The sequence below is a fragment of the Eumetopias jubatus genome, unplaced genomic scaffold, assembly GCF_037043125.1.
Source record: "Eumetopias jubatus isolate StellerSeaLion01/CBP00866 unplaced genomic scaffold, mEumJub1_p1.0 scaffold_8, whole genome shotgun sequence".
NCBI lineage: Eukaryota > Metazoa > Chordata > Mammalia > Carnivora > Otariidae > Eumetopias > Eumetopias jubatus.
The window spans coordinates 13,706,918-13,727,542 of NW_028274814.1; the positions used below are offsets into that span (position 1 = coordinate 13,706,918).

At 43.8% G+C, this 20,625-nt stretch overlaps 1 protein-coding gene across 7 annotated transcripts in view; it reads right to left on the bottom strand.

The window, feature by feature from the left end:
• Positions 1 to 2,596: 2,596 nt before the first annotated feature.
• MSRB2 (methionine sulfoxide reductase B2) overlaps positions 2,597 to 20,625 on the bottom strand; it is a 36,736-nt gene continuing 18,707 nt past the window's right edge. Inside the window, exons 3-6 of one of the 7 annotated variants that reach the window (XR_003610957.2) lie at positions 19,195 to 19,271; positions 13,798 to 13,975; positions 7,260 to 7,453; positions 4,035 to 4,120 (exon numbers count right to left, since the gene is read on the bottom strand). Coding sequence is in view for 6 of the 7 variants with exons in the window: in XM_028114164.2 (XP_027969965.1) it covers positions 3,728 to 4,120; positions 13,798 to 13,975; positions 19,195 to 19,271 (648 nt within the window). In the remaining variant the exon portion in view is untranslated. Of the gene's footprint in view, positions 4,121 to 7,259; positions 7,454 to 11,889; positions 12,659 to 13,797; positions 13,976 to 19,194; positions 19,272 to 20,625 lie in introns of those variants that run through there. The other 6 variants (XM_028114168.2, XM_028114165.2, XM_028114164.2 and 3 more) reach the window with 6 other exon arrangements.

A 20,625-nucleotide genomic window follows, 5' to 3' on the forward strand; every position in this document is an offset into this window, starting at 1 on the left:
GGAGTAGCCCATTATGGATATACAGTCAAATTATCATGTTGTAGAATCACTTAAAACTGTGCCTCTCTGTGTAGTTATTACACCAACATGATGGACAGTTAGGTGCATTGTTTCACTTTGGTCTTGATTATTTGGGGATTGCTTTTTTATTTTTTATTTTATTTTTTTAAGAGAGAGCGAGAAAATGCATGCTTGCGCATTACTGGGGAGGTAGGGGGAGGCGGGGGGGGGCAGAGGTAGAGGGAGAGAATCTGAAGCAGGCTCCACACCCAGCCCAAAGGCCCACACGGAGTTCGATCTCATGATCCTGAGATCATGACCTGAGCCAAAATCAAGAGTCAGACGCTTAACTGACTGAGCCACCCAGGTGCCCCTGGGGATTGCTTTTTTAAATTTAATTTGTTTTAAAATTATGTAAAATATTATAATGGTTTCCAATGCAAATCTACAAAGGAGGGCTTATTTGGAGAAGTCTCCCTCTTTTTTAGATGAATAGTAGGATACTACCCACATTTTTCTCCACTGTGACTTTTTTCACTTACTATATCCTGAAGATCGCTCCAGAATAGCATATAGAGATATTCTTCATTTCTTTTTATAATTGGATAATACTCCACTGTGTGCCCAAGCATAGTTTATTCAACCATCAGCCTACTGAAGAACATTTGGATCGTTTCCAGTCTTGGTCTCACTAACAGTGCTGTAGTGAATACCATTGCGCAGTCTTGCCAATGTATCTTTGGGATCAATTCCTAGGAGTGACATTGCCAGGTCAAAGGGTGGGTGTAGGTTTTCCGGTAGATATTGTCAAATTGCCCTTAAATTGGTCGTGCCATTCTGTATCATGAGACCTGTTTCTCCATAGTCTCACCAACAGAGAATGTCCGCAAATTTTTGGACTTTTGCCGATTTCATAGGTGAGAAAATCTCAGTGAAGTTTTAATTGAATTAATTTTTTTTGAGATTTTGTTTATTTACTTGAGAGAGAGAGTGAGCACAGAAGGAGAGGGAGAGGCAGACCCCTGCTGAGCAGGGAGCCCGATGCAGGGCTTGATCCCAGGACCCCGGGATCATGACCTGAGTTGAAGGCAGGCACTCAACTGACTGAGCCACCCAAGAACCCCTAACTGAATTTTTTAATGTCAGTATTTACTATCAAAATTAGGATAAAGAGGGAAGAAATGTTTAGTCTGGCTAACCTCTTTAATTTAGCATTATAATCATCATAGGTACACGGGGTACATCCAGGCTTCACTAGCCTGTGGCTACAATATGAAGTACCATCTATTTTACTTTTTTTTTTAGAGGGAGAGAGAGCGGTGGTGGAGGGCAGAGGGAGAGGGAGAGAGAGAAACTTAAGCGGGCAAGCATGGAGCCTGATGCAGGGCTCAATGTCACAACTCTGACATCGTGACCTGCCTGAGCCGAAACCAAGAGTCAGATGCTTAACCAACTGACCCACCCAGGCACCCCCCCCCATTCATTTTTAATGCCCAGATTACCATAGTTTGAGGTTCCCTAAACATACTTTAAAGGGGACATAGCAATCCTCATGTCTCATGGGGGAGACTCATGGGGGAGTCTCCACAGGGGGCCTTGAAGGCAGCACCAAGCAGGCTATTAGCTGCAGTCACCACAGCAGGTTGCTGGCCCCTCTCTCTGGCCTGCATGTAGCTCCTGCTGGCGGCCATGAGGCATCCCTGCTGCTGGTGGGTGCTGGCTGGGAGGACATCAGCGCTGACCACAGCAGGGCCACGGTCCCTGGAGGTAGCAGGACACCGCTCGGATGTCTCTGAAGAGGCCGGGAAAATGGCTGCCCCCACCACTGTGCTAACCCCTCTCCCGCCCTCTGCCCCCCATCGTGCACCATTCTCCTCAAGACTCTCCTGAAAAGCTCCGGCCGCTTCTCTAGAACCTTATAGAGATGTTCATGAAAAGGGTTCCTTCCTCGGATGGTGGAAGCCCCCCGGCCCTCCCCCAGGGGCCAGAAGCAGAACGGAGGCTGTCCTCTGCTCTATAAACACACACCCTGGAGTGCAGGCAGGTACGGGAACATGAGTTACACCCGCAGCATCTTAGCGCCTGATGTACCCTCCTGCGGCCATGACCTTCCATCTCGCCGGCACTCAGGCAGAACGCACAATTCGGGGACTCTTACTTGGAACAGTGAAGCAGGAATTCCTCACTGAAAACTAACTCCTATCAGTTTAAAAAGCAAAATACCTGAGGGAGTGGACAATATTACTTGAGGATGCATTTACACACAAGTAATCCTGGAGCGCATACACATTAACAATACAAAGACTAGTGATATGAAAGATTAGTTTTGATCAATAGCCTTTCAGAGATTTACCTAGAACCCAAGAGGAGATTTTAAATTCACAGAAAGCATTGTTAAGCAAGCAAGAGTAAGCATACTGATTGAAATGAATTAGGAAAAAATGCCCCACTTTGGAATCAATTTCCTAAAGAAAAAAAAGTACATAAATTCATAAAATAGTCCTAGGACTCATAAATATTGCAATTCTCATGCAAGCACTCCTACATTTCAAAAAAAAAAAAATCACAGAAGTGAAAAAATGCTTAAAGGCTTATAAAAGGTTGATTTTTTTTTTTTACTGTTTATTTTTACTATCATTTTCATTAATTGGTTATTCTGTGTCATAAACTATCAACCTGTTAGTTTTAGAATGAGCCCGAGCCACTTTTGGTAAGTGCATCCTGATCTCTGGTGGTTGGGGGGGGTCCCTGGGCTCTGGGGGCTTGCTGTTAATGGCAAAGCCCTTTGAAGCTTAGCTCGGACATTCTGCAAGTGTCGCTGAACTGAGTTTAGTCTAGGCCTCACCGGCCCACTGAAGATATTCTGTAGAGGGTCACGTGGTAACCAGGTCTCAATGCATGTTGGCAATGGGGGACCCTCTGTCTGTTCCTCCCAGTCCTGCCTGCTTCTGAATTGCCTGAGGGAGGAGGCCCTAGGGAGGGTTCTTACCATGCAGTCATTATTCTGATCCTGGAATGACAGCTGAGCCTAGGCTCCAGGGATGACGGATGTCTTAGGTAAGGTGGAAATGGTCACCCAAGGGGCTCTACAAAGGGACCCTCCCTTCCATTCCTGACCCAGACTCCGGGCCCAGGTGCAATGGCTTAGCTCCTGTTGGGGATGTTTCTTCTCTGCTGCACCGTGTCTTGCTGACTCTTCTCAGTGTCAGTCCCCTGCCCAGGTCACCCTGGTCCTTGCCATTGGCATCCCCCGGTCCTACACCCGTTGGAGTACTTGCAGGGACAAGAGAGGGACCCAGGCTGCAAAATCACAGCATCAGCTGCCCATGGGGGTGTGAGAGCCGGTGCCCCCTGACCAGGGAGGTGGCGCCTCTCCCCCTCAGCAAGGGCTGGCCCTGCTGCAGGCCTTGGTGTGCGGGCTCCGGGAAGGTTGCGGAGGGCGGGCAAGGAGGCCATGCAGGATGGCCACCCACTTATACAGAGCTCTACCATATTTTCTGCAGCTCTCAGACTCTTGGGCCTGACCTTGGCCTTGAGAAGTCCTCAAGTCTATTCCGCTGCCTGAAATCAGGATCACACCCGAACTGTTGTGCAAAGCACACACCTTGCTTTTTCCACAAGAGAAACCACCTAAGCCAATTTCCACCCATAAAGAGCACCCCCGGGGCGGGGGGGCGACTGGCATGAGGTTCAGGAACCTTGGGTGCCACGGCCATCACGAGGTAGTTTAGTCTCGCTGGGATTCGGGTTGTTTATCTGTAAAAATCCACTGGGGGTTGGACCCAGCGACTTTTCGTTCTCTTCTTTGTGTAGCAGGGCTTGGTGCTGGGAGTCTGTTACTCTGGGACTGACCCCGCCGGACTAGCATCTGTGGGCGAAGCCAGGCTCCGGGGTGGGGGTGGGAGGGCTCAAGGGGAGCCCTGGTGACCCCTAGAAGCATATTCTCTGGAAAAGGCATCAAGTTCGGTTCTAAAGTGACTGACGCGCTAATAGATTTGGGAGCACGGGGCGCTGTCTCCCAACATTTAAGATGCCTCAGGTGATTCCAGCAGCTTGGATTGGGCAAGGCGAGCCTCCTGAGCAAAGCCGTGCCTGAGACTGTGAACTCAATCAAGCGGCCCTGTTGATATGGAAGCGTAGAAAATAGATTATTTTAATTGCTAATTGTTCTTGAGACCCCTACCAAGGTATTTTTTTTTAAATGTAGTCTAAATGTTCTCAACAGGCACTGTGAAGGAATGATAGTTTATTCAGAGGCTGACATGCTGCTGATTGAAATACAAAGAAGGGTAATCAAGGTTGTTGTTTTTTTTTCATATGGCTTTTCACATTTACAAAGAAAATGATTTCAAGGGGTACGCACTAGAAAGAAACAAGCTGTAAACAGTTACCAATCAGCCAAACACTCCGATTACTAGGAATGTTCCCTCCACCCTCATCTCTTCCTCCCCCCGCCCCCAGGATAATTGGCATCTAAATGTAACAGGAATTATTCTTTTGTTCAGAACTCTCTGGGACGAGGATAAAGAGTCAGCCTTGAGCGCATCCTGTTCCAGCACTCCAGGATCTTGTCTTGGATAACGTCTCAGATACAAATGTCCCTCCCTCACACAGGCTGGGATGCAGCCCCAAGGGATGCCCCCTTTTCACCTCAGCCGGCCAGCCACGAAGGCCACCTCCCCACCCCTGCTCCCCAGAGCGAGACTTGGGGGACCCTCGGTGCGTTCTAAGATGGGAGAAAGGTCGGAGAGTATGGGCAGAGGAGACTGGACAGATGTAGAAAGCAAGCCTGTGGACGACTCATTCTTTGAAGAACTCCTCGCTTGCTGGTGCCTTGATAAAACGGCCTTTTCCTGGAGTCCTCAAGCCCCAGTGGCCTCTCGCGGGCCACCTTACAATGCCAGGGCATCAGTAGGCCTGGGACTCTGAAGGTCACTGGTAATGTTATGTGTTCAAGTCACCCTTGCGTCGGGGGGGCTGGGTCATGCTGTTTATGGCTTATGCCAGGGCAGGATCAAGCCACAACTGGTAACTTTTGAGAAACGTCCTTGGGTTTTCACTCTTTTTTAAATCTAAGTATAGTTAATATACAGTGTTATATGAGTTTCAGATGTACAATATGATTCAACAAATATATGAGGAACAGGCCCCTAACACCCCCCACACTAATGGTGTGTCCAACACGCCTGTGAGGACGGGAAGAACACCTGCAGAGTCATCAGCCTTCAGACTGAGGTTTACACCTTGGTAAGCGTGTGAGCGTCTACCTGGGCACGTTTCCAACTCGGTTTTTAAGCTAAACCTAACTTCATGATTCAGGACAGGATGTATGCGCTGGTGGCGATGTGACATGTGTCTGCTCCATTCTTTCCTTTCTTTTTAATTTATTTTTTATTTATTTGAGAGAGAGAGAATGAGAAAGAGAGAGAGAGAGTGCATGTGCAGGGAGGAGAGGCAGAGGGAGAAGCAAGACTCCCCACTGAGCGGGGAGCCCGACGAGGGGCTCGATCCCAGGACCCCGGACTCATGACCTGAGATGCTCAACCAACTAAGCCCCCCGGGCGCCCCTTTCCTTTCCTAAATGCAGTTACAGCCAACCCAACCACTCGGACCCTTTGACCAGCCTGAAGGAAGCAGGCTTCAGAGGAATACACACAAACTAAGGAGAAAATCGGAGACGAGCAAGGAGGAGCTCTCCCTACGAAAAGGAGCCCTGCTTCCTGGGCTTTACTGCAATTTCTAATTGTATTATTCCAATTTTTATTCTATGATTCCCATTATTTTTTTTTCCAAATTTCGGTGTCCTCAGTATATCTACCTTTAATCCATCCTACTGTGTGTTATTCTTTTCCTCACTCACTCCCCTTCAGCCGCACTGGTCTCCTCGCTGTTCATAACGAACACTCCCACCACATGAACTTTATGGCGTGAGTTTCTCTCTGCCCAAATGCTCTTCCCTCCTCTGCCCGTCTTCCCAGTGAGGCATTCCCCCAACTACCCGATCTAAAATTATAGCCCACCCAACATACTTTGTCCTCTTCCATGCGTGATTTTTCTCCATAGCACTTAGCACCATCTAAAACCTTATTATACGTATTAATTTATCCCCTGCCTATCTCCTCTACTACAGACTCTTATCGTTCCAAATGCGGGCAGGAGCTCAGAGATTTCATCTGTGTTGTTGATTGCTGTGTCTGTCGTAACTAGAGAAGAGCCCAGCAAACAGCAAGTACCCCTTAAATACTTGTTGAATGAATACTTGAATGGACGAGTGATGTTGGCTTAACCACTCCCCACACCCAGGCAGCCCAGCCTTCTCTGAGTGCTCAGGGCCCTCGCTTCGTTAGAGTCCTGCCCTCACCACCCCCAACATGTCTGGAAGATTTCTGTTATGTCTTGTAGGTTAGCGATATAATTTGAAAAAATCAATATGTTTTGGGCAGGTTCTGTTTTGTCTTAAACTATTTTGTCTTAAAGAATCTAGTTTTTCATACTGATCAAAGTGAAAGTTACATTTTATTCTTTTAATATCCTATTAAATTCATTTTGTCAGTAATTTGCTTAATGTTTCCACATCTATTTTCTTAGGTAAAATCGGTTTATTTATTTCCTTCCTTTATGTTATCCTCTACCTTGACAGGATTTAATGTCAGTGTTGTGTTAGTTTTGCAAATATTAAATCTATGTATATGGCATATGAATTGTTGGAGGTTTGAAGGAATTCACTCATGAAACTCTCCACGTCCAGAGTTATTTTTGAGAGGCAACTATGAATAATTTCTAACGTTTGCTCTATGCATATTAGTCTATTCAGATATTAAGATCTTCTTGGGGTCCTGGCTGGCTCAGTTGGTAGAGCATGCAACTCTTGATCTCAGAGTTCTAAGTTTGAGCCCCATGCTGGATGTGGAGATAATTTTTAAAAATAAATTCTTTTTTTTTTAAATATCTTCTTATAGCAATTTTGATAATTTAATGTTTTCTACAGAAATCATACATTTCAACAAAAAGGCAGCCTACTGAATGGGAGAAGATATTTGCAAATCATATATCCAATAAGGGGTTAATATCCAAAATATACAAATAACTCATAGAACTCAACACCAAAAAATAAATCATCCAATTAAAAAATGGGGGCAGAGAACCTAAAGAGACATTTTTCCAACAGAGACATACAGATGGCCATCAGACACATGAAAAGATGCTCAGCATCCCTCATCATCAGGGAAATGCAAATCAAAACCACAATGATACATCACCTCACACCGGTCAGAATGGCTGGTATCAAAAAGACAAGCGTTGGGGAGGATGTGGAGGAAAAGGAACACTTCTGCACTGTTGGAAGGAACGTAAATTGGTGCAGCCACTATGGAAATCAATCAGTATGGGAGTTCCTCAAAAGTTAAAAATGGAAATATCATATAATCCAGTAATTCCACTTCTGGGTATTTACCTAAAGAAAATGAAAACACTAATTTAAAAAGATATATGCACCTCTCTGTTTATTGCAACATTACTTACAATAGCCAAGACATGGAAGCAACCCAAGCATCCATTGAAAGATAAGTGAATAAAGATGTGGTGTATACACACACACACACACACACACACACACACACACACACACACACACACAATTACTTAGCCGTAAAAAAGAATGACATCTTCTCATTCACAACAACACGCATGGAACTAGAAAATAAGTCAGATAAAGACAAACACCATATGATCTCACTTATCTGTGGAATCTAAAAGAACAAAACAAATGAATAAACAAGCAAAAACAGAATCAGACTCATAAAAATAGAGACTAAATGGGTGGATGCCAGAGCAGAGGGGGATGGAAGGATGAATGAAAGACGTGAAGGGGAATAAGAACTGAACACTTCCATTTATAAAGTCAGTCAGTCACAGGGATGAGAAGTCCAGCATGGGGAATACAGTCCATAGTACTGTAGTAATTTTGTATCATGACAGATGGTAACTGTACTTAACCTTGGTGAGCATTTTGTAATGTATGTAATTGTCGAATCACTATGTTATATACCTGAAACTGATGTTAATAGTGTATGTCAACTATACTTCAGTGAAAAAAAAATCCACACATCTGTATTTCTCAGTTGAGCTCTACAGAGCATGTGTTAACAATTTAAAAATTTCCTGTATCTGTTTTTATGCCCCATATTTTATTTCTATTTTAGTTCAGATGGATATTCTTTCTTCTTGATTAAAGCTACTGGAAGTTTGTTCTACATTGTTGCTGCTTTTCAGAGACTCATTTGATAATTTACTCTAATAAATTTCTCTCCTAATTCATTGTGTCCTCTTAATTTGTCATTTCTTTATCCTATTAAGATATCTACTAAGATTACCTTACTCTTTTTTCTAACTTCTTTAAATGAATCTTTTACTTCACTTACTTTCTTTTATAAAAAAAGAAAAGCATTTAAGGCTATGAATATAGTATTGACAATATCCTATAATATTTGATATGTAGTGTTATTTCTTAAATGTCATATAATAGAGAATTTGTCTCATCCTTGTTCTGGGTTCCTGAGATAGAGCTTTTAAACCCTTGGAAATTCCTGAGTGGTAAGAGTGTCTTATTCATGAAGGGCCATTGGAACTTACCTGAGTTTATGCTAAGGAGATGACCTGGTTGGGGGCTGGTTATGATGGTAAGACCGACCATGTGATTAGAGGATTGTGGCTTTGAGTTTGAGCCACATGATACCAGCCCAACCTCCCTATCTCTGGGAGATAGGGAAGGGGGAATAGACATTGAGTTCATTCACGTGATTCAATTGTCACGCCTATGTAATGAAATTCCAGTAAAAACTGAACACTGAAACTCTGGTGAGCATCCTGGTTGCTGAGCATATCCATGTGCTGCGGGGGGTGATGCAACCTAATTCCACAGGGAGAGGGCACAGAATCTCCGTGTTGGACCCTCACACTATGTGTTTCTTCACTGACTGGTCTTGATTTGTGTCCTTTAGAATAAAACTGTACTAATAAGTATAGCACTTTCCTGAGTTTTGTGAGTCATTCTAGTGAATTACTGAAACTGAAGGAGGTCCTAGGAGCACCTCTGAATTTGTAGCCAGTTGGTCGGAAGTTCAAGTAACTTAGGAGGTACCCTTAACTTGCAACTGGCAATGGACATGAGAGGAGTCTTGTTGAGGACTGTGCCCCACACTCTGGGTGGTTAGCATCAGAATTGCAATATAAGTCAAACTAGTCTCTTATAGAATGTTTTGGGCTTTTTGTTGTTGCCGCTAAGGTAGAGGAACAGGGGTGTAACCAGCCCAACACATAATCCAATGATCATTTCATCAGTCATGACTCTACTCAAACAAGTCATTGGTTTCAACTTCTTTCTGACTACGGCTTTTTTTTTTTTTTTAACCCTGTGTGTATGGGGGCTAATTTGATGGTGAGAGGTAGAAATACAGTTACAGCATATGAAGTTAATCTATAAAATTGCCAATCCAATAAAAAATTATTAATATTCTCTTCTGTGGCCAAAGAAAACCATGTCTGGGAAGTAGATGAAAATCATATTCTATTAAATTGCTATCATTCCTCCACATGCATTTTTCAGTGCTTCAGTGTGAGAGTGCTTACACAGTTCGTACTTGGTTGGAATGGCAGAAGCCTCCAGAAAGGTGGGTAGACTAGGATGCCAATAACTGTTCCTATTTCTAGGGGAGGCCTTTCTTAAATGAAAATACGGTCAGACTGAAAACTTAACAGATATTGTGGCAAACACTCCCGAAATCAGGCATACCACCACGGCAAGAAGTGCTACAGAGATGGTCACTAAATGGGGCTAAGGAACCTTTCCGATTAGTCAGTATTTCTGAATGGCCCTTTTCTCCAACCTCTTAGTCTGGAGGATTACATCTGAGATGTATGAGAGCCCACTACTGGACATTCCAAAAGGCAAGAAGATAGGACTAAAAATCAAAAGAAAAAATATACCCATGGGTGATCCAGATAGTGAAGATGACTAACCAGGGCTTTTAAAACTGCTTAATATGTTCAAGAACAAAGATTAAAAATAGGGGGGGAATACACATTTTTCTCTGTTGAAGATGGCGAACTTCAACAGAGAATTAGAATGCATAAAAAAGAAATTGTTATTTTAGGTATAACACTTAAAAAAGGTATAACACTTAAAATTAAGACTTCAGAAGATGTGTTTAAAAGCAGATGGAGCACTCACTCAGTTGTGTCCGACTTTTGATTTTGGCCCAGGTCATGATCTGAGGGTCGTGGGGTCAAGCCCCATGTCAGGCTCTGCACTGAGTGGGGAGTCTGCTTGTAATTCTCTCTCTCCCTCTACCCTTCACCTCCCCCACTCACGGGCTCTCTTTCTCAAACAAACAAATTTAAAAAAATAAATAATAAATAAAAGCAGACTAGAGGAGCCAAAGGATAAGACTGGTAAGTTAGAGAGCATGTTGACAAAAAATATGCAAACTGAAGTACAGAAATTTAAAAGAATGGGAAAATTCAGAAAAGAATCTTAGAGATATGTGGGATGCAATAAATGGTCTTAACTTTGTGTGATTCAGGTTCCAGCAGGACAGGAGTGAGGTCAGGGAAAAAGCAATAGTGAAGAGAGAATAAATCAAATTTTCCAAAACTGATGAAAAGATTCAAAGAACTCTGTGAACCCCAAGCACAATAAATACAAGGACAACCACACCAGGGCACAACATACACTGCTGAAAATCAAATAAAAAGAGAAATTCACAAAAATAGCTGGGGTTGAGGAAGGGAATATGCTGCTTTCAAAGGAGCAACAATATCACTTACAACTTATTTCTCAGAGAAAATGATGGAAGCCAAAGACAATGGAACAAAATTTTAAAAATGCTGAAATAAAATTTTTCTATATTAGAATTCTATAGCCAGGGAAAATAATATTTCCAAAATGAAAGGAGACAAAACTCATCAAAATTATACATTAAATATGTGAAACTTTTTTGTATGTCAACTCTTCCTCAATAAAGCTTTAAACATTTCAAAGGAGAATAAATACATTTCTCAGCCAACAAAAAACAGAAGATCTGTCACTAGGAATCATGAACTAAAACAAAAAGGAATTCTTCAAGCAGAAAAAAATAATCCCACAGGGAAACAGGATTTTAGGAAGAAATAAGGAGGAACAGAAAGGGCAAAAATGTAGGTAAATATAAATATTGACATATAAATTAATAATGATTTGTGGGGGTTAAAATGTGTGTAAAATTAAATACATAGGGATAGTAACACAAAATACCGAAGGGTGTTAATGGGGTTAAAGTGTTCTGAGGTTAGCATCCTTGCAGAAGTAGCAAAAAGTAATAATTTTTATACAACTGTGACAAGTTTAGGATGCATGTTGTTATTTCCAAGGTAACCACTAAAAAAGCTGCATAATGCATTACAAGCTGATAAGGAGAAGAAATGGAATAACTGTTTCCTTTCTATTATGTCCCAAATAATTTAAACACTTTCAATAGCAAATTATTCAAGACTCTCAATTTATGAAACAGTTGAGTTCCTATTAGTGTTGCTATAACCAAATGCCTACTAACATGTAATCTAATTTTTTTTTTGGTATTTGATTTAGATTTTAAAAAAAATATTCCAGGTTTTTAAAGATTTTATTTATTTATTTGAGAGAGAGAGAGAGTGTGTGTGCACGAGCAGGGCAGAGGGGGAGGGAGAAACAGACTCCCCGCTGAGCAGGGAGACCAATGTGGGGCTCAATCCCAGGACCCCGGGATCATGTCCTGAGCTGAAGGCAGACGCTTAACCAACTGAGCCACCCAGGCGCCCCACAGTGTTGTTTTTATAAAAGAGCAACTTCATAGGCTCAGACAAAAAGCACACATAAAAGTTTACTCAATATTTTATTTGAACATGTTAAAGCTTAACTTTGTAGCCACTTTTACTCATTATCACTGAAATCTAACTAACTCCCACTGGAACTTATTTGCCAGTAGAAGGGACAAAACCAGAATGTCCAAGACATTCTAAAATTTTGAAAAAGAATCATGCATCCCATTGATCACCATATGTGCCTCCCAAATGCTGCTCTTCCATAATTCCAGTCCTTGGTACTTCTTTCAGTGCTGGGATTATTGATTACTCTGATCCCATATTTCCTTCCTCTTTTCTCTTGATCCCTCACCTATGTATGTCCATAAAGGACTTAACACCATGGAAAGTTCAGGGTAGTTTTGTAGGAATTTTTGCTTTGTAGTCCATTAGTTTCTTAATATTCCCAAAGAGCCACGCCCTCTGGTCCCAGGCAAAGCCTACAGAAGTCAATTGGACGGAAATGGCTGCCCCTCTGTCATTCTGTGAAATTTCACCATCCAAGCTGGAGTTGGGGTTGGGCTGATTCCAGGTAAATCAATTACAGAAGTTGGGACTTGCTTGGTGCCAGCAGCAAACTTTGCTTAGTTTGGTAGTAAATAAAACAAGTCATTCACATAAACTGATAATTGAGGGTGTAAATGAAGCAGTGGCGATAGAAAGGGATCCTTGGAGACAGTCAGTGTTTCCTTGGTTTGAACCTCAGGGCCACACTGTTGATGCAAAACCTCTGACCACTAGGCCCGGGTCCATCAGGAAACACATGGCCAAGATGGGCTTCACACTGCAAAGGAGAGAAGCCTCTGTCATTTCTCCACTGAGACAAAGTTCTCTAGACAAACTAGACTGGTGAACCCCACATGGCTGCCCCACTCCAGTGTTTGTGTGGGGGAAAAAGTCCATCACAGCAGAATGCATGTAGGAAATGAAAGAATGCCGGGGCGCCTGGGTGGCTGTTGGTTGAGCGCCCGACTCTTGGGTTTTGGCTCAGGTCATGATCTCATGGGTTGCAAGATCGAGCCCCAAGTTGGGCTCCATGCTCAGTGGGGAGTCTGCTTGGGATTCTTTCCCTCTTCCCCTCCCCCCACTCCCACAGTCATGCGAGTGTGCACTCTCTGTCTCTCTCAAATAAATAAATACATCTTTAAAAAAAAGGAATGAAAGAATGCAAGGCATGGTAGAGGTAAATAACTATCAGTGAGAATGTGAGCAAGTTATTTAACTCAGGTCTTGATTTATTCATCTATAAAATGGGAACTAACAATTATACCTACTTAAAGCTTTTGTGATGATTAATTGATACAGTGCACGTAAAGCATTAATACAATTCCTAGGTAAGTACTCGGTAATGTTGCAACCAGTGTATTATTATGGTTTTTTGATGAGGATAAGACTACGCTATGTTTATCTGCTTGCCTCTGGTGTTTTAAAAAACTAAAAAAGTAAGCACCCAAGGATATAAAAATGAGCCTGTTGTCTGGATTTAAGGCACCATCTCCTTCCAGACCCGCGGGAGGAATAATGTGCCAACATTCCCTGCAGCGCCCCTCTGACTTCTGGTGACGTGCTGCAGAGTGGGAAGGAGGCGGAGAGATGCCGAGCACCCTGGGCCTTCCTGCTGTCTGTCCCCATTCAAAACAACATGCAGGGCCCACTCCTTCTTTCAGACCCTCACTCTGGCCCATCTCTGGAAGGCTAGAAGCAGGAAAGGCTACTTCAGCGTGGCTCAGGAAGGTTCTTTCTCTTCCTTACGGTGCCCAGAATCATGGGAGAGAGGGATGAGAAGCAGCAAGCGTAGAAACCCAGCATGCTGCAGTGACAAAAGTACTCCTAGGTTTTAACACCACATAGACTCTCTGTGGCACCTGGGCTGGGGCAGCATCGGGGAAAACCAAACAGACAAAACAACACAAAAAACCCCACCTGCTTGCAGATAACCTCGGTGCGAGTTAATCCTAATGAGGTGTCCACACGTCTCAGGATGCCCGTGTCCCTTTCATCAGAGCCAGACGCCCTGTGCGCCTCCGAAAAGGCAGGCCACCCGGTGCCGGAGCAGTACTTTTTCTCGGAACTGTGGAAGACATTCACCAGCCTGCAGCTGCTAAGACGTTATTAACATACAAAGAGCATTTTATGACCCAACTCATTTTTCTACCCAGCAGGGTCTGACCCCCTCTCTCCTCTGCCAGATCGCCAGGCCAGTTACAGGAGCAATCCATTCCATGGGAACTTCGTCCACTGCACTTTCACTATTAAACACATCTCATCATTGTCAAAGGACCTCTTGTTCCTTTGATGCTGAAGGCCTCTCTCTATCGGACAGGGACTGAAAAACACTAGGGGCTTTGTGACCTGTGATGCGTATTAGGAAACCCAGATCAAATCCAAGAGCTCTAAAATGTAGGCAAGGGGGAAATGGAAATGAGACACTCGTGGTCACAGGAGGGCATGAGGGTCTGGGCCCAGCAGCCGGAGGCCTGATGAAACGCCCACTGTCAGCAGCGGGCCCTTCGGGTTACCTGCCTGCCTGTGGGGATTCCAAAGCTGCCTCTGCCATTTCTTAGCTGGGCGACACTGGGCAGGCTCCGCACCCCCTCCAGGCCTCATCTGTCACTGCCAGTGCAGGGACCCTTCTGGGCAAGTCCCACAGGAGCTAATGATGCCAAGGTGGAGAGGGCCAGAGGGGCCGACCAGAAGAGTGGGAGGGCAACAAGCGAATCCACTCGCCACAGAACCACTCTCCACGTGCTCTGAAGGTGAGCTCCCTCAAATGGCACCAGGAAAATAGACTGAAAGTTTTTTAATGGCAGGGAGACAGCTCTCTCTCTAAGGAAGAGGGAGAGAAATGCATTGTAAACTCTGCAAAAAACAAAAAACAAAACAAAAAACCCAAAAAGCTGAGCAAAGAGAAGGAAAAGTGGCAAATAATCAAATCCCAAGACTATGAACACAGAAGGAAGCTCAGTTTAGTGCACAAACCCCAGCAGAAAGTCTAGGGTAATGCAGTCATTCTCAAACGTTTTCATCTCAAGACTGCTTTATACTAAAAAATTACTGAGGATCTCTTCTTTACATGAATCATGTGTATCAATGCTTAACAAAATTAGAAATTATAACAATTTAAAAATATTTCTACATTATTTTTTAAAATAATAAATTCATTACCTGGTCGCATAAATAACCTCTTCTTCTGACAGATAACTCTATTTTCCAAAATGAAACGAACATTTAGTGAGAAGAGTTGCACTGTTTTACAATTCTGTAAGTCTCTTTAATGTCTAGCTTAAAAAAGGAAAGACCATTGACTCTTCATATGTGCTTCTACATTCAATCTGCTGCAATCTTATTTTGACTGAAGTATATAGGAAGATGTGGCCTCGTGGGCAGGCAGTTAGACAAGAGAGGGCCTTGTAGATCCCCGAAAAAGGTCCCAGGAACTCCCGGGGTCTTCAGACCAGGATTTTAGAACTTTGAGGAATAAGGGCCTTGACTTTCAACAGGTTTGCGCATGAATCCGGGCTCTGATACATCTGTGTGACCTTGGCCAGTTATTTACTCTTTTAAAGCCTCAGTGCCCTAATGGGTAGAACTGTAATGGCCTTATTACCTCACAAAGCTGCTGAGAGGGTTACCTGACATATTTTCTAGGTACAGTGTATTTAGCACAGTGTCAGACATATGGTACGTAAGTCAGTAGCTACAATGTTTTTTAAACATCATTACTGTTAATAACAGATACCCATGAAATTTGAGCAGCCCTGGGTCCAATTTTTTTTGCAACCCTTTTTGAAAGGGTTCAAAACTATTCATCCGAGCTACCCTGGCCCAGGGAAAAACATTTTAAGTGTCTTTTTATCACAGCCTTTCCACCCTTAATGTTACATGTAACTGGTGATCATTAAAGGCATTTTGATGGAGAATTATGAATATATTAAGTTTTTTAATGAATGAATCTAAGGCTAATAAAAAGTCATTTAAAATGTTTATGGGAAACAATAAATCTTTATTGATGCAATATACAGAATCTGGAGATTTTACCAGGGAATATGAGAGGCCCATCATACATAATTTAAGAGTGGAAATCTAACTTTAAGGCCAGTTTGAAGTTCCAATATACATAGTTAAATGATTAGCAGATTATAAGGCTCTCCCTTGGAAAACTAAAACCATAATGGATCATCTCTTTTCATATACACAGAGGTGGGTTTTTTTTAGTGTTTTTTGTTGTTGTTGTTCTTATGTGTTTGTGTGTTATGTGTTTGCATGTTTGTTATATGGTTATTTGCATTGATTTTTCTTCATTTCTGGAAATTCTACAGCTCCCAAACCAACAGCAGAGGCACCTGGTGAGAACTGCCAACTCTATAACATCTTAGAAGAATTTCCACTCGTTTGGAGGAATGGGTACACACAAAAGGCTTTTCACCAGTGTTACTTAGTTCCTTGTAACATGCAGGACATCCGGATATTATGTAAAAAGGTAAGTAATATCAGGCTCTCAGATTCCCTCTATTCTGAGGAGATGTAGGAGCATGAGATATGTGGCCCCACGGTCGATTTTAATCAACACTTCCCGAATTGGTATGGCTGGGCGAGAGTGGGAAGGAGAAGAAAGGGGAACCACAGGAAGCGGGGGCAAAGTCACATGATTCCAAGGTTAATAAAGCAACAGACTGGAGTCCCCAGGGGAGCGATAACATCCTAAGAGTGTTCCTGACCTGGAAACCCTGGATCAGAGGCCTCTGGCTCAGAGAGGAGGTGTGTATCCCGGAACACGCACCATGGTGGCCGTGTGTGAAAGCAGCGTTGCAGGCAGCAGGCGGCCCAGCGGCCCAGAGGCAGCGGTCCCACATCTACCTGACTCTTTCTGGGTTGACCAAATTTTCGCCTCATTTTGACTCTACCTATACGAGCATTTGAAGGAACGATTACTTTTTCTCCAGCCCTGCTCGCTATTATTAAGGCCGGAGACTGGGATGGCAGGGAGAGACGCGAATGAGATGTAAAACAAGAATATCTTCCTAAGACTATCCTCTTGAATGGGAAGCATGCTCAGGAATATAATCTCCACTTTCGGACTCTCATTAACTAGCACACATTCACAAGAATTCCTCATTATCAGAGATTTACTCATATAGATAGCCTGAAGAAGGATCTATCTCTACGAAGAACTGTTGCTCACGTGTACTGAGTGCTTGGCACGTGCCAGGCATGGCACGGGTGCTTTTGCATGCATTACCTCGTAACTCAGTTGATCCTCTCACAGGTTTCTGAAGTCATGCGACCACGTTACAGGTGAGGAAATCAAGGCATGGACTGGTTAAGAGACTTGCCCAAGGTCACACAGCAGTGGAGCCGCAATGTATACCCAGGCACCCTAGCCACTCTCCTATACCATCTCTCCTATAAACAAATACATCTTTAAGAAGAGTACATTCTGGAACATAAGAGATTCTTACAAATATATTCTTATTTCTCCCAGTCTCAGTTACAGTAGCAACAGCAGTAGCAGGAAAGTGGAACAGAAACTTACTCCAAAGTCCCTAAGAAAAGAAAATAGAAACTTTTCAACCAAAACTAAATGATTAAAAAAGAAACAAGTCAGGCTGGTGAACTGGCAGCTCAGCACAATGGCCTTTGGTAAACGGGCTTTGGAGAATCAGCTGGTTCTCCCGCTAGTCTTGGCTGCTTCACTATCTCCATGACCTGCGGTTGGTCACTCAACTTCCTTAATTTGGACTAGCATTGTGCTAATACAGAAGCCACTGGTCACATGTGGGCTTTTAGGTTTAAATTAGTTAAAATTGAATAAAATTAAAGATTCATCTTCCAGCAGCATTTTGAGTCCTCAAGAGCCACATGTGGCTACCATATTGATAGAGCAGATACAGAACATTTCCATGATCACAGAATTCTCTACTGGACAGAACTTTGCACTCTGGTCTCAGGTCCCGCCCTGCTCCAGCATTCTGAGAATCCATGACTGATTGCTGTGGTGAGGGATGGTGGGCACTAGGTAGGAAAAGGTCTCAACTTTGCTAGTGCAGAAACCGGAACACCAATAAAGTCAAAAACTGAAGAATGCAAATTAGAAGAATGCTCTTATAAGGGTAACTTCTCATCTTTTGTTTTCACAGTCCAAAGATAGAAAAGAACATCCATCTGGTTACCACAGTGTAACAAGGCAGTCCTTTACATCTTCACATGGCACACCTTTTTTTGACTAAAAGCAGGTTGGCCACCTCAAGGTCCTATTTCTCCTCCTTAACAGAACCAAATGTCAAGGAATAACTAATGTCTCAGAAATATGTGTCCCACATTTTACTTTGTTGAGATTAACCTGCTTCTCTTAGTTTTCCCCAGGCCATCCCGGGCCGACCGCTACCTAGAAGTCTCCTCACCAGCCACTGACATAGTGAACGAATCTGAGCAAAGACCTGCCCTTCCGTAAGCATGAAGGGAAATCAATCCTAATTGTTCCTCATCCTTGCAGGCAGGGACTGGCTTTCCAAATTCAGCCCACATTAGCAGCCAGCAGCCCAAGAAAGCCCAGTCTGCTCAAAGCCCAGAGGATGTAATGAAGCACTGCCTAATGGAAGATTCACAGAGCTGGCTTGATTTATATTTTATTCTAAACCAATTTAGAGTTGATGCAGAAAAAAGGAAAATATCTTTGAAGTTCTGAAAACAGGACTTCAAAGATGTTTTCCTTTCTTCTTCATCGAATCTACTTTTTTTAGACTGTTTCCGGCATGTCTAAACAAAAAAGCCTTTGTTGAGAGATTTCAGATCCTGATTGACTTAAAAGAGGCTTTGAAATCTAGGGACAATTAAATTTACTTTTAGCTATATAGAAGAGGGCATGGTATTCACTACTGTCAAGCACTGTGGGGAATCTATCCTCATAAAATTCTACATTTCCCAAATTAAATTATAAACCCATTTTCCCTTGGAGAGATATAGTTTTAATCACATGGCCAAGCAAATACCATTATGGTTTAGATTTCTTTAAATACTTTCCCAGGAAAATATTCTAATAGCATTATCTTAAGGTGCCTACGAAGTTTTATTTGTTTGCTATTTCTCAGGGATACAGGAAGAAAGAATATAGGCTAAGAAGTCTCGTTAACTGCCCTAAATGCTGGAAATAATCAAGACGGGCAAGTATTTTATAGAAATAGCTCTCCTGATAGCAGCCATGCAAAATGAGGAAGGCAATTAAAAACAACACAGGCATGTATTTATCCCAGGCTTCGAATGAGACAGAGCTGTAAGAAATCTGGAGGTCCGTTCTCCTTCAGTACCTCTCTCGATCCTTACCTGAAGAGTGGGCTGTCACAGCACACACAGTGATACATTCCTGATTCCTTGTTATTCAGATAGACCCCACTGAAAGGCTGAAAGTAAATTAGACATATCAGGTATAGGCTTCTCATAACACCAGCAGGAGATGATACAGCAGATTTAAATCCAAGATTCAGTCCCCAAATAAAGGAATTTTTGTACTAATTGGACAAAGTGTAAATATCACTGGAGAGGAAATCATAACCCGCCCAATGAAGCAGCCTTGCAGGCTTATCACAACCTGTCCTGAGTGCCAAATATTCAAATTATGACATTAATAATGCTTTGTATTTATATAGCACCTTGCATCCAAGAACATCAAAGTCCATGAAAAAGTGAGAGAACAGTCCTCTGGATTGTGTAAGATTTCAGTCTTCATCTCAAAAGAGCTAATACAATAGGAATCCAGTCCACTGTCTAAAACACTGTGAAGGGGGGCAGAGCAAGATGGCGGAGGAGTAGGAGACTTGGATTTCGTCTGGTCTCAGGAATTCAGCTGAGTAGGGATCAAACCATTCTGAACACCTACGAACTCAACAGGAGATCGAAGATAAGAAGAGTAACAACACTGTGAACAGAAAAGCGACCACTTTCTGGAAGGTAGGACGTGCGGAGAAGTGAATCCGAGGCGATAGTCGGGAGGACAGACGGCGGGGGAGGGGCCTCCGTCGGCCGCTTCTGGCAAGTGCTAGAGCCGCGGAGCACAAAATTGGAACTTTTAGAAGTCGGCTCCGCTGAGGGACGTCGCTCCAGTGGCTAAGCGGGGGGTGGAACCCTCGCAGGACAGTGTGGTCTCGGGACCCTCGGGGTCACAGAAAGACCGGGGGTGCCTGAGTGCGGCAGAGCTCCCAGGCATCGGAGCGGGGAAGCCGGCTGCAGAGACGGAGGCGAGGCGCGGGCTCTCAGCTCGGGGTTGCCATAAACTGTGATCCGCGGCCCAGTCGGGCCACTGCTCCTCCAGCAGGGACCCGACAAGCGGCAGATCCGGGGAGACTCCCCTTCCTCCCCAGGGAGGAGCGGCGCAGGAGCTCACCGCAGGGATCTGCTGGGTTTGGAGACTCCACACAGGGTCGGGTGCCAGACATAGAAACGCTCAGTCACAGGCCGGGTGAGCACGGAGTGCGGCCAAAGACGGGGGACACGGGAGTGACTGACTGCTTTTCTCTGGGGGCACAGTGAGAGGCGGGGCCCTGAGTTCTCAGCTCCTCCGGGCGGAGATTGGGAGGCCATCATTTTCACTCTGGTCCTCCAAAGCTGTACCGAGAGCTTGCAGGGAACAAAAGCTCCTGAGAGCAAACCGGAGCGAGCAGCTTGCTTAGCCCGGACCGACAAGGGCGGGGCAATTCCGCCTCCGGCAAAGACATTTGGGAACCATGGCAACAGGCCCCTCCCCCAGATGATCAGCAC